This window comes from Mauremys reevesii, linkage group 1, assembly GCF_016161935.1.
Source record: "Mauremys reevesii isolate NIE-2019 linkage group 1, ASM1616193v1, whole genome shotgun sequence".
Classification (NCBI taxonomy): domain Eukaryota; kingdom Metazoa; phylum Chordata; order Testudines; family Geoemydidae; genus Mauremys; species Mauremys reevesii.
Window position 1 is genome coordinate 50,464,729 of NC_052623.1, and position 13,388 is coordinate 50,478,116.

The window sequence follows — 13,388 nt, forward strand, 5'->3', positions numbered from 1 at the left end:
GGTAGTGTAGACATAGCCTCACTCTGGCTGAAATCAGTGGGACTTGTGTGTGTAAACATCATTGAGGCTCTAGGCCTGAGCAGCTGATTCACTCCTGCTTTGCACATAAATAAAGTGATTTACTTAGTGATTAGCATTTTGCACCCATTTTGCACCTGGTGTAGAGGACCAGGTGAATTAATGCAATGTTCATGAATCTCATTTGCAGTAGGAACGTTTTCTAACCAGAGCAAATGCCAGTGAGAAAAGCGGAGCAGGAGGGAAGCTTAGTAATTATTCAACTGTTCTTACCCTTTTTAGCTTGCGTATAAAGAGTGTTAATAGGAGCCAGAAGAGCGTAGCAGCCACACAGGTACATGAGGGCTTGGCTACACTTACAAATTTGCAGCGCTGCAGCAGGGTGTGAAATGAAGCAACAAACATTTTATAGAACTACACTCAGAACAGCAGACTTTGATTTCCCTTGGCATTTTAAATGTATATGAAGAACATATCAGTAACGTCCAACTTCCTTTCCAGGGATGTTAATAGCTCTCAGAACCTAGAAAAATTCACCCCCTGGACAAAACCCACTGCAATACACACACTGAAATTAAACTCTAGACACCCTTGCTGGAGAGCTTGCTAGTGTAGAGCTCAATCCTTTTTGGGGGTTGGGGAGATACTGTAGGACAGGCAGCAAAATGCTAAGAGGTGGCTCACTTGCCTGTGACATTAGAGATGTGACGATGGAGTACCTTTTTTTCAAGAAACTGGTTGCTGTGCTCTCTCGTCCCACGGCAGGGAGGAGAGCTTAGCAGCATTGCCCCAGCTATGACCAGCCTCGGCCCTTAGTGGTTCCTGTACAGCCTCTTGTGTGACTCCCACTGACATCAGTGGTGCGGGTCAGATCCCACATGTGCCTTCCCAAGCAGCACCCCCTCTATACCATATGATGGCTGGCAGGGTCACACCCTTAGGGTAGGTCTCCGCTGCGGTTAGACACCCACAGCTGGCCCTTGCCAGCTGACTCAGGCTCATAGGGCTCAGGCTGTGGGACTGTTTCATTGCTGTATAGACTTCTGGGCTTGGGCTGAAGTCCGGGCTCTAGGACTCTTGGGAGTGGGAGGGCCCCAGAGCTCAGGCTCCATCCTGTGCCTGGAAGTCTGCACTGCAATGAAACAGCCCGGCAGCCCGAGTCAGCTGGCATGGGCCAGCCGGTTTTTATTTGCAGTGTAGACATATCCGTAGTGAGCCTAGGGAGAGTCGATCAAAATCAATGCAGAAATTACAAATGAGAACAATGGGAGCAGGAAGAAAATATTAAAAATACTAAATCTGGAAAATATTCAATCTCCTGATGGTGCTTAAAAAATATCCAGAATAAAATTTCATTTCATACTGTTCCTTCGGGTCTCATAAAATGTCTTCAAAGCAGAATGTTTTGCAAATGCTGTGATCATGTCACAATGATACACTCTCTTATTGGTAGTAAATGCAAAAACCCGTCCCTTATTGTGATTCTCTCACAATTCAGACTCAAGTGCACAGCTTTCAGATGGAGAGAGAGGGGACATGGCACAGCGGTTCTGAACATGATTTCACCATTTTTAGTTGGCCACACTTGCAGCAGTTTCGAAATTTGGCACCATTCCTGACAATTGAAAGAAAGAGTGATGTCTCACTGGTGGGCTGATGAGGTAACCAAGGGGTATGTGGTGCCTAGTTTTAAACAAGTCTGCAGAGCTTTGTTCAGTGTTTGAATTGTTTTCTGCAGCGGTGACAAGTCTGCCATGCAGGAATTGTGAAGGTGATAATCAGATTCCAGCTCATGTCCAATATTTAAAAGACTCCTCAGGCATGCCCCTATTGGAGCTATGAGAGTAAGTTCTAGCAAAATAGAAAATATGACTACAACTACAAATTGAGATTCAAAGCATTTATTTTTCCAAACCCTGGGATGTGATTAATCTCTCTCAGGTGTGAGTACTTAAAAAAAAACAACTCAATTTCAAATACAACGCAAATGATGCTTTCCTTTATAATGTTATTATGACAAATGTGCTTTGAGCTGCAGACTAATTGTCCTCTAACATAATACAGGACCTTCTCCAGACTGTGTATTTACACATCCATATTCTTGTTTATCCTGTGAACGTGACTCAGTGCTTGTGCAGGTTACAAGGAATAGTTTCTAACATTTATTCAGCAGCAGCTGGAGGGGAAAGAGTGTCTGTCACCATTCCTTAACACAGAAATCACGGCACCCACAAACTGAAGTGGAACACAGCAGCTTTTTCACCACTACAGTATGCTATGCAATTGTTAAGAAGTGAAGTCAAGAAGGATAGTGTAGCCATTTGAAACTGCAAGGACAATTTAGGTCAGCAGAACATCATTATATAAGCTGGGATTCGGCTCAATTAGCAGATTTAAAAACCCTACTCTTGTGAAGTCACAGCCTCTGTAATGAACGTAGGTAGTTAGGACGTCAGTTTCACTTCTCATCCTGACTATTTTATCTCTCGTCTGCAAGGCAGCACATCCACGAGTGCAGTATGGTGAATGCCACGCTGTGTCACTGGTTCAGCACTGAACCAGAAACACCAATACCATTTCCAGCAGCTCCCAAGGCTTTTCCATACAAGCACTGATCTGATCTAGCTCTGCTTAGCTTGGACAGTCTGAGACAACAGCTAAAGGCAGCATGGAAGCAGACTAATGACTGCCCACCATAGACTCAGAGAGACTATTTATTTCATAGCCACACAAACAAAATATTAGAGTCTAAGTTTTCTAACCATGGGCTAGTTTCACCTCCCATTAAAGTTAGGGGACACACTCCCATTGACTTCACTGAGTGTTGGATTGGGCCCCATGCACAAGCTACTATAACGTGTTTGTCAATATAAAAAATGTACAAGTAAGTAGCAAACTATTGTCATGAGTTCAGACCAGCTGAATAAAGGCTAGCACAATTAATAGTTCCTTTGTCATCTCTCTGAGAGTCATATACAGCTATCCAGAGGCAGCTTTAAACCAAGATACATTATTGTTTATTTATTTGGGTGGAAGCCTGAATTTAACTGGGTAGAAATTGTAAAACTAGTTCCTTCTTTTACACCTATGCCCCTTCTTACATAATCCTACTCCTTCATATACTAGTTACTGAACTGAGAAACCCCCCTCTGCAGTGTGCATAATACCTGCAGAGCCGAACTTCAATGAGAGGGCTTTATTAAACGGTTCTCCAACTGGAGGTCTGAGCAGTGTGACAAGTGGCTGGACTGACCCCTAAGTGCAAGCTGCAATAAGTAGCTTGCACTCACTCCTTCCATAGCAAACTTCCACAGAAAACCTTCTGCATCATTTAAAAGGATCTTTTTGTCCATGGGTAGGTGCCTCACTCTGATTTGCTATTTGTATTCATTCTATTATTTCCCATTCAGTTCTTAAGCTGAAGGTGATTTGATGGCTTATGGTGACATTTTTATGGCTACATCTCTTCCACAGACTGTCCCACACATGTGGCTTCCAAACTAAACAAGGATTGTGATTATTTAAAGAACCCTCTTGGATTCTGCAGTCCATTCTTCCCTTTCTGATACAAAAATAACACATTGTATTATCTGTAAGTATAAGAACTTTTTTTCAAAGGAAATAAAAAGAGCAGACAGTTTCCTTCCTGGTTATTCTGCAAACCACTTTTCCAGCCTGTTAAACCCTGGGCACGAGGCACTTGCCCGGCTTTCTTTCATATGCTCTACTGTACTTGGCGAGCTACTGTATGCAAATAAAAAATGTCAGTATGTTCTGTAACACCAGCAGAAATTGTACATTGTGCATTTTCGAGAATGCAGTAAAAACTAGAGATGAGCCCAGATCTCAAACCTCCAGAGCCAAAGCTTGGTGAGTGGCTACAATTCGATGTCCCTCGGAAGAGGGACAGTCGTTCAGGGGATGATGAGCTGCTTGGGGATGATGACAGGGATCACTCTTCATTTGACCATTGTCCCCTTGCTGAGACCACAGAGATTTAATGAGGGTGGGAGAGACAGGGTGGGGATGCCTTCTCCCTGAGCATGTTCTTTTGGGGGAGCTGATTAAATGATTTGTCTCTCTTTCCTTTGCCAGGCATTAGTGCTGGGGCATCTTTAACTCACTGGCCCCCACTTTGGCTAAAGCTTTTTATCAGAACCATCGGAAAGCTCTTTATCGTCCATGAAGGACACTTATCCAGACAGGAATCCACTATCCTCCCTTTCTCCCCTGCGTCAGGCAACCAGGAGACACTGCCTCCCCAGAAACTAGCCCACAAAAGGTTATCAGTAAATAAAAAAATACCTTGTATTGATTATTGAATGAACTGTAACATTATATTGTCCAGACAAATTAGCTAATCTGCCGGATGTGTTAAATTACAAGCACTCTAAGATGAGTCATTTTTTTAGAATGCCCACACAAATTTAAAATTAATCCCCAAAACATAGCTAGCGACAAGTCCTTTATCCATTGTATGTAGCCCTGCTCATATATACACATTGATACCTCTGACTTTTTACAGCGATGAACTGACCAATGTGCCAAGAAAGCCAAAGAACTTGCAACTAGAACATGTCAATCCTGATTTCTTTATCACATTGTATGTGTTGTAGCAGTACCCAAACAAACAGGAATGGGATTCTATTGTACTACAAGCTGTACAAACACACAGGGAGACAGTCTTTGCCTGGAGGAGCTATTCATATTTTGCCTAATTAAAATGTCTCATATGAAGAGAGATTGAAAAGCTTGGGACTGTTGAGTTGAGAAAAGAGGTTGTGTCAAAAGTGCACACAATAATTAATGGTATGGGGGACATTCAATGAAGTTGAAAAATGACAAGTTTAAATCTGATCAAATAAAATACTTGTTCACGCAATGCACAATTAGCCTCTGGAACTCATTGCCACAAGACACCATCGAGGCCAAGAGAATTTGAAAAAAAGACTGAACATTCACATGAATAGCATGAGTAGCCTGAGTAGGAGTAACAATAACAACCCCTAGCTCCTATAGTAAATACCTCTGAAAGATGTATTTGTGTTTACTGGAAAACTCTTCTGGTTGGACATAACAGCCCACTTTATATTAAAACCAATAAAAGGAAAATATCAAAAATGTCTCTTTCTGGCTTATAGGAGCCTGAAATGAGAAAATGAATGGGTTGGGTTTTTTATTATACTAAATTTATATTTATCTTCTTCCCTGACCCTGTCTTTGTTGTATTGAAGCAATTCTTCTTTTGAGGTCAGTATAAACACATTCTGAGTTAGCATTTCCCATTGGCTTCCTTTCCAACCAGGTGCATTCCCCCTGCTAAGACTTCCTTGAAACTGCTGTAGTCAGAAATCACACATGATCAACAAGCCACTCACCTGCCTTCCTAGTCAGAGCAAGAACTCCACTTATAAGCCGCTTAGAGAAAATAAGAGGGGAAAGGAGGAAAAGTAGATCAAATAGAGAACAAGAACTTAGAGCGATTTTTGTCTTGTTCCCATCTAATGCAATGCTTTACCTTGTACGGTGACATAAGCTGCACTCTCCACAGATCCTTTTAGGTTGGTGGCTATACACCGGTAAAGTCCTTCATCCTCCTCTTTGACTCTTTCGATAAACAGCATTTTGCTTCCTGACGCTAAAATTATTCCTGTGGAGTGAAAGATCTTTAAATGAGTGGGACGTGGAGTATAAATAAAGACAACTCTTTCCGTAAAACAATCCTCTTCTGATTATTAGGGATGAGCCAGACATTACATAATGCCCTGGGGGTGAGTGGGTCCTTAATTTTGCGTGTTGGTTTCAGAGTTACAAAGTGTTCACAGGTTCTGAGGCTCTGGTGCAAACTCATAGACTCATAGACTTTAAGATCAGAAGGGATCATTATGATCATCTAGTCTGACCTCCTGCACAAAGCAGGCCACAGAATCTCACCCATCCACTTCAATAACAAACCCCTAACCTATGTCTGAGTTATTAAAGTCCTCAAATTGTGGTTTGAAGACCTTAAGCTGCAGAGAATCCTCCAGCAAGTGACCCATGCCCCATGCTGCAGCGGAAGGCAAAAAACCTCCAGGGCCTCTGCCAATCTGCCCTGGAGGAAAATTCCTTCCCGACCCTAAATATGGCAATCAGCTAAACCCTGAGCATGTGGGCAAGACTCACCAGCCAGCACCCAGGAAAGAATTCTCTGTAGTAACTCAGATCCCACCCCATCTAACATCCCATCACAGACCACTGGGCATACTTATCTGCTGATAATCAAAGATCAATTGCCAAATTAATTGCCAAAATTAGGCTATCCCATCATACCATCCCCTCCATAAACTTATCAAGCTTAGTCTTAAAGCCAGATATGTCTTTTGCCCCCACTACTCCCCTTGGAAGGCTGTTCCAGAACTTCACTCTTCTAATGGTTAGAAACCTTCGTCTAATTTCAAGTCTAAACTTCCTAGTGTCCAGTTTATATCCATTTGTTCTTGTGTCCACATTGGTACTAAGCTTAAATAATTCCTCTCCCTCCCTAATATTTATCCCTCTGATATATTTATAAAGAGCAATCATATCCCTCCTCAACCTTCTTTTGATTAGGCTAAACAAGCCAAGCTCTTTGAGTCTCCTTTCATAAGACAGGTTTTCCATTCCTCGGATCATTCTAGTAGCCCGTCTCTGAACCTGTTCCAGTTTTAATTCATCACTGGTGTTTATACAGCACTTACGTTAGTAAGAAGGCTCCTTCTATGGCAATGGTCTTGAAAGTGCTTTATTTCTGGGTGTAATGCTTAGTACTGGGCTTAGACCTCGATCCAGGCAAACACTTAAATGTGCTTAACTTTAAACACACAGGTAGTAGTTCCACTGAAGTCAATGGGAGTATTCACGTTGGTCCTATGGTAACCAATGTGCTCAGTACTGAGTGTTTGCAGGATTGGGTCCTATATCTGGTTTGGTGTCTTATTCCTGCAAGAGCATACTGTGGTCTGGGGATTATTATTGGTAAATGTTCTAAGCTTTTTCCAGTTGCTTACGTTCCTTACAAAATAATTAGAGATGGCCAAAGCCAGAAGCTTGAACACAAACCTCCTTGGAATTTGCTACAAGGGATTGGGGATTGGATTCCAATTCCTGTAGTCAAACTTTGGTTACAGATCAAATGTAAAACCAATAGAGCCCTATTTTCCAGTTCTGGTTAGGATATGGCTGAAATCTCATTACATTTCCCCTATCCAAGATTCCCATCAAATGGGGCTGAAGTCTCCCAAGTCTTTGCATGATTTTGGTGCCATTTTAGCTGAACATTTAGCCCCAACTGAACCTTGAACCCAAACCCCAGTGCAATGATAATCCAGCGCTAAACTGCCCCCGCCCCCAGCTCTTTTCAAGCTACGGCAAGAAAAGCAAATCCAAATCCAACACAGTAACAGCTCCTGGGTTTCTCATGATAGGATGTAATGCTACATGAGGAATGGACCCCCCCCTATTACAGGCAGATGAATTCCAGTTCTGCTCTGGTATCCCAATACCAGACCTGTCCAGTGGTTAGGGTGCTAGCCTTGGGAGACCCATGTGCAAATTCTTGCTCTCCCATGGATTTCCTGTGTGACTGTGGGCAAAAGTAACTTAGGCACCGAGAGGCTAAGTTCTCCCACTTGTAAAAGGGGAGAGGGGAAAGTTCTGTCTGACCTCACAGGGGTGTTGTCAGGATGAACACATTAAAGACTGTGAAGTGCTCGGATACTATGGTAACAGGGGGACATAAGTATCTAAGGCTATGTCTACACTGGCAATTGAACAACAAAACTTTTGTCTTTCAGAGGTGATTTAAAAAAAACCCCAAAACCCTGAAAGACACAAGTTTTGCTGGCGACATGTGCCAGTGTGAACAGTGTGTCCTGCCGACAACGCAAACGCTGCTCGTTGGGGGTGGACGTTTTCTGTCGGCAGGAGAGCTGACAAACAGCGGCTACACTGCACGACTTTTAGTGGCACGGCTGTGGCAATGCAGACCTATCGCTAAAAGCGGTGTGGTGTAAACATAGCAGAAGAGATACAGAGCAGATATAAGAGAGTGAGGAGGGGAAAGGGTGTTTGCCGCTCTCACCTGGTTCTTGCTGTATTTCTTCGTGGTTTTTAAACCAGGATATCTGGGGCTCGGGGATGCCTTGAGCCTGACATTCTAAAGTAGCAGAATTGCTGGTGTTCACAATCTGATCACTGAGGTTGCGCAGAAGGGATGGTGCTTCCTGAGCTACAAAATAAAACGAGAGTTCAACGATTACATTCCTATAATCATGTGTGTAGATGTTTAAAATAATCTCTTGCATGGTCATTAATGAACTTTTAAAATGTCAGCGCTTTCTGGAGACATTCTACCAAATTCCAAGCTTACACTTTCCCTACTTACTATCCTTATTTGAAAAAAATATTTAGTGTGGCTTAGTGACGCCTTTTCCTTTCGAGATAATTTCCTTTCATCAGTTGTAACTGGTTATGGAAATGATCCAACAGCAGATGCTGTGTTAAGACAAGCGTTCTGCATTCATTCTCTTACAAGCTAAAGTAACGACTCTTTGCGATCTCTGGATTTTACATATTTTCAGGAGAAATGAACTATGAAGTGCAAGACTTTAAATAGATTCTAAGGGATCTGGTCCTTAGGTTAGAACATCCCGGAATTAGCGATAGCTTTATACAGTTAGATGTTGCATATATACTAGTCTGTGCATGAATAACATTTACGTAGTTTACTCACTGTGAAGATCAACTTTACTGTGAGTCCTATTCAGTAAACTATCATACTTCAAAACCAGAGTGTGAGCACTGAATCATTGAGTTGTATCCTCCTCCCTCCCCAAGTCTTCATATATCTTTGGTGTTTGTGTTTAGCTGAACTCAAGGAATCTCGACAAAACCACATGACAGCCTGCCAAACATAAATAGTCCTTGCATTTGTGAGAAATGTGTCTGTTTTCCCCAGGCAACATCCACTCCCATAATGCAAGTGTCTAAAACACTGATTCCAGAGGCAGAAGTATGGGTTCCAGGGTCAGTGCTAAATAACAGCATACAATTCCTATTTTACATTAGCCACTTTTACAGATTAAAGTTCATTCAAATGTATGAAATAAAATGGAGTTCACTGACTTTCTAGCTAGTGTTTTGGAAGTACACCTCAGCGTGTTCTGATTCTGTCCAGCATGCACATCCCCCAACCAAGGATAAGAACCCCCCAAAAAAGGTTCAACAAGCACAATATTAAATCATCCCTGGGCACCCAAAGCAAGCAGACAATCCTGATGTTGTTTTCCTCCCCATCTCCAAACCAATCAATTTCCCCCTTTCTTCTTGCACAAAGTTGAAAGCTGTTATGACCAAGATCAGGAGGATAGCCCCAGAACTGATGGTGATTATACAGCAACAACTTCTTATATTATCCCTTTTGTACTTTGGTCCTGTAGAGTGCAGTGCATTCCTGCACAGTCCTGCACTGCGTTGCAGATTTCCTTGAATTCCCAGTTCCTGCAGGAACTGGTTGATGCTGCAATCTTTCTCTGCAAGGAAACTTCCAAGATTAGGGTTCACTTTTTCACAGCAACATATATCTATATGCTAAGATCAAGTACAGCATCAGTTTAATGTCTGACACATCTTTTGTTGGAAGCATTATATGCTAATCTTTCAGGAGGGCGGACTTCATGATCTAACAGGTCTTTCCATCTCCACTATGATCTGACTATCTGACATGATTAAAAACTCTCCAATACATTTCACACTAGTTCTTAGTCCATTTATATAATGTGTATAAACTCAAAAGCACTGAAAGCTTTTCAGAATTTCTGAAATGAATGACCTCTGCTAGACTTTTATCCCCTGAAATCAATTCCATCATATCTATGAAACATCTGTGTCTGACTTTTTGTCTATGTCCAAGCTAGAATGTACATTCCTTGGGGCAATGACCATTATCTTATGTGTTTATAGTGTAACAAATAGACTGTTCTTATCAACAAACAACAATTCCGGTGAGTGAAGTTCAGATGTACATTCTTCATCAAATCTATATGCATTTGTATTAACATCAACAATAATTTCTCCCCACCCAACAAGATTGCCCTCTTTTCAGCTATGGATCCTGGACATTTACATTATGGTTCCATTTTAGCAAAATAAGCTGTCTATGAAGATGTATTGTTTGAAAATATGTTCACACACAGATTTAAGTCACTTGGTCCAAGTTTTGTATTTATAAATAATCCCCACAGAACAACACAACCAACCCATTCAAAATGAAGTGTGACAGGATGACAGAACAAAGGCAAATCACACATTCTGTATGTTATTTCTGATTAATTTTAATTTGTTTATATCCATACACTAAAGACGGGTTTTCATAGTGAGCAAAACTTTCTTGCTTAAAACTTTGAGCCAGTTACCATTCACATATTTTAAAGAATTTCTTTGCCGCAGTTGGCGGGCTTTCAAGGACGTGGTTAAAACAAGAGGTTTCTCTCTCCCAGACCACCTGCTTCTCTATTTGAAGCTGGAGTGAAGCCATAGGATGGGATTTTCTAAAGCACTCAGCGTTGGCCTAACTGTGCTCCTGTTGAAGTCAGGTAATGCTCCCATTGTCTTCAGTAGGAGCAGAGTGAAGTCACTGCTCAGCGCTTTTGTGAAAAATCTCACCCCTAATGCTGAATGTTGCACATTAGCATCATAGCCATCATGTCTCTCTGTGAGGTCATAAACATGGGCTGATGGACCAGTTCTGCCCTCAGGTACACCCGGGGAACCTTACTGTAGGCACAATTTGGCCCAGTGGAGTTACATGGGGGTGTCACAGAGAGCAGAGCATGGCCCTATGACTTCAGAGTACAGTGACTCAAAGTGACACTGTGGCTGTGAGAAAGCAAAAGCTCTATCACAAAATCAATCCTTGGCAATAGGGAAAACATGGAAAGTTGTTAGCACTTTCTGTATAACTTTTCATTTCACATACTTTTACCTTAGTACGCTTAATGCTCCTTTTTTTTTAACCAGTTTGAAAATATAAATACACAGTTGCATTTTAACACTCGTTTTTAAAAAAGGAATATAAATTTAAATTACATAATTATTCTCTCCAAGTAATATGCTACTCAGAGGGAGTTAGAGAAACAGCCAGAAATTGACATCATTCTTCAGTTTAATCTGATGAGATCAGCACTGACAATAACCGTATCTCATCATCAAATGCAGAACGCTTTTCCTCACACAGTTTCACTGAGGTTCTTCCACACCTTCTAACACTGGCAGCTCTGCCCGGGCACTAACATAGCATTGTACAGCATCATTAGCCTTGGCCAACACCACACTAGGAAGTGGCTATCAAGATGTCCCCTGGGCAATGTGGTATACATCATCCCTTAACAATTCCACACATGGACAGTTTCTAATCACGAGATCAGTTTGTGATCCAGGCTCATATCACCTGGTTGCTGCCAGCAACTGACTGCTACAAGCTACTGCACTCTGGCTTCCAATTCCATTAAAAATGCATAAAGTCCTGTCACTGCAGTCCACCGGGCCACCAAATGGTTTCTCAAGCACAGCCCCATAAAGAGGGAGCCCTGCATTGTCACAACAAAACAAGCTTGCCCCATTTTAAAAGCAATTACCATTATCATTTCACTTGCTTTTTAAGCATTTTTTTTTTAAAAAAAGAGAGCGAAAGAGACCCAAATTCCTTTGCAAGAACACATTGTTTCTGGGAACTATCATGCTAATAATGAACAAAAGAGCTACTGTACACAAGAAGGCTGTAGGTGACATTTCAAGATCTAAACGATTATTCTTTTCTTTACTCTGACAACTTCCAGGTTACTAATTGTTTTCTAAGCATTTTAGGCTCCGTGAAGCTGGCATGATGGGGAAATGCTATTGTTTACCCTTTCACACTTGACAAAAGCAATTCCCACGTGAAAGACAAGTTTGGCCGTGGGACACAGTCCCAATACCTAAAGGAGGAAACAGTCTGGTGAGTTCCCAAGCGCAAGGAGTTGTCATGTTGTCACCCTCTATTTTAGAAGCACAGCCACTTTGTTCCGTTGCAGTGGCTATTTTGGTCACTCTGGCTTGTTTTGTTATGGCTTATGTAAATCCTATATAAATGATAAGTCATAAATGAAACCAAAATTATAAAAGCTACATATTGTAAAAAAATAAAGTTATCAGATCTATTAAAAATAGTAACTTCTTCCTTATACTGAATTTATAATACACAGAAACAACTCGTAGTGAAATCATGTAAAAAGGAAATGCTTAAAAGGAAGTTTAGATTACCCTTAATTCTCCTTCAGTAGTTTGGCCATTTCTTAATCCCCATAATAAATCCTATTGTCATCTGCATACCAAAAGGAAGGGATTTTTTAATGGCCTTAATTTTAAATTTAAATTTGGAAGAATATATTAAACATTTCACTGCGATGGCTTTAGCCTTGTCAATGGAATGAGTGTAGCACTTCTATTTTAATGAGATAATTATAACATTACAAGGTCTTTTATCCTCATGCCAGCCACAGAACTCTTGCTGATGTCCACAGGTCTTTTTTGGTAGTGCAATAATTAACTTTAAAACTGACCAACACAGCAACGGGAAATCAACCTGGATTGATTTGGAGAAACAGGGTTCATCTCTGTCAGTTTTAAAAAATGATAAGATAGATCTGTGCATTATATTAACATTTTTATTTCTTTCCTGCATCCACAGGGCCTTCCTCGAGAAGATAGTTCATAAGATTAATGTACTTAGCGTAGAAAATTATTTCAAATAAATAAGCATTAGAACTTGCTCAGCAGGTAATATTTATAAATCCACCAAAATCCGATTGAAATAAAAACGTATAGTCCAGTCAATCTCAATCCTCATTCCACACTTCAAAATTAACTTATTAAATGTCCATTGTTGACCAAAACCAGCAGTTTATAAAGTTAATCAGTTTATGCAGCTTTGACTTTCGAAGAGGCCGATACCAAAGTGGAAGATAAAACTGGTCCAAAGTTTTCATTATCACTCAGTAGGAGGCAGCAACGGACACAACAACACAACATACACAATGCAGTACAGGGGATCTTCCAAACCCCAACTTCCACCAGCTTTGCCAAAGCAGAACACACCCGTCTGAACTGAACTGGTTATGTTTTTGTTTCGCTACTCCTCCTATGTCCATACCCATTTTTGGAGGTGCACCACCTCAGAGCCTGAAAGGTAGCAACTGTAATAAAAAATCAAGATGATATGAGACAACTGTGACTTTTTAATGAGTCCTTTAATGTTTTACATTGTTTTGTGTTGTACAATCATTCCTTGTGCTTTTAAATTTGAGGATCCGAGA

The 13,388-nt window shown here is 41.1% G+C and overlaps 1 protein-coding gene across 2 annotated transcripts in view; it reads right to left on the reverse strand.

Annotated features, from left to right (window-relative positions):
* The window catches only part of FLT1 (fms related receptor tyrosine kinase 1), a 155,671-nt gene that overhangs the window by 47,202 nt on the left and 95,081 nt on the right, over nt 1-13,388 (reverse strand). Inside the window, exons 14-17 of one of the 2 annotated variants that reach the window (XM_039501796.1) lie at nt 8,120-8,266; nt 5,537-5,668; nt 5,204-5,232; nt 292-363 (exon numbers count right to left, since the gene is read on the reverse strand). In XM_039501796.1, the coding sequence (XP_039357730.1) occupies nt 292-363; nt 5,204-5,232; nt 5,537-5,668; nt 8,120-8,266 (380 nt within the window). Of the gene's footprint in view, nt 1-291; nt 364-5,203; nt 5,233-5,536; nt 5,669-8,119; nt 8,267-10,405; nt 13,269-13,388 lie in introns of those variants that run through there. The other variant, XM_039501726.1, reaches the window with a different exon arrangement.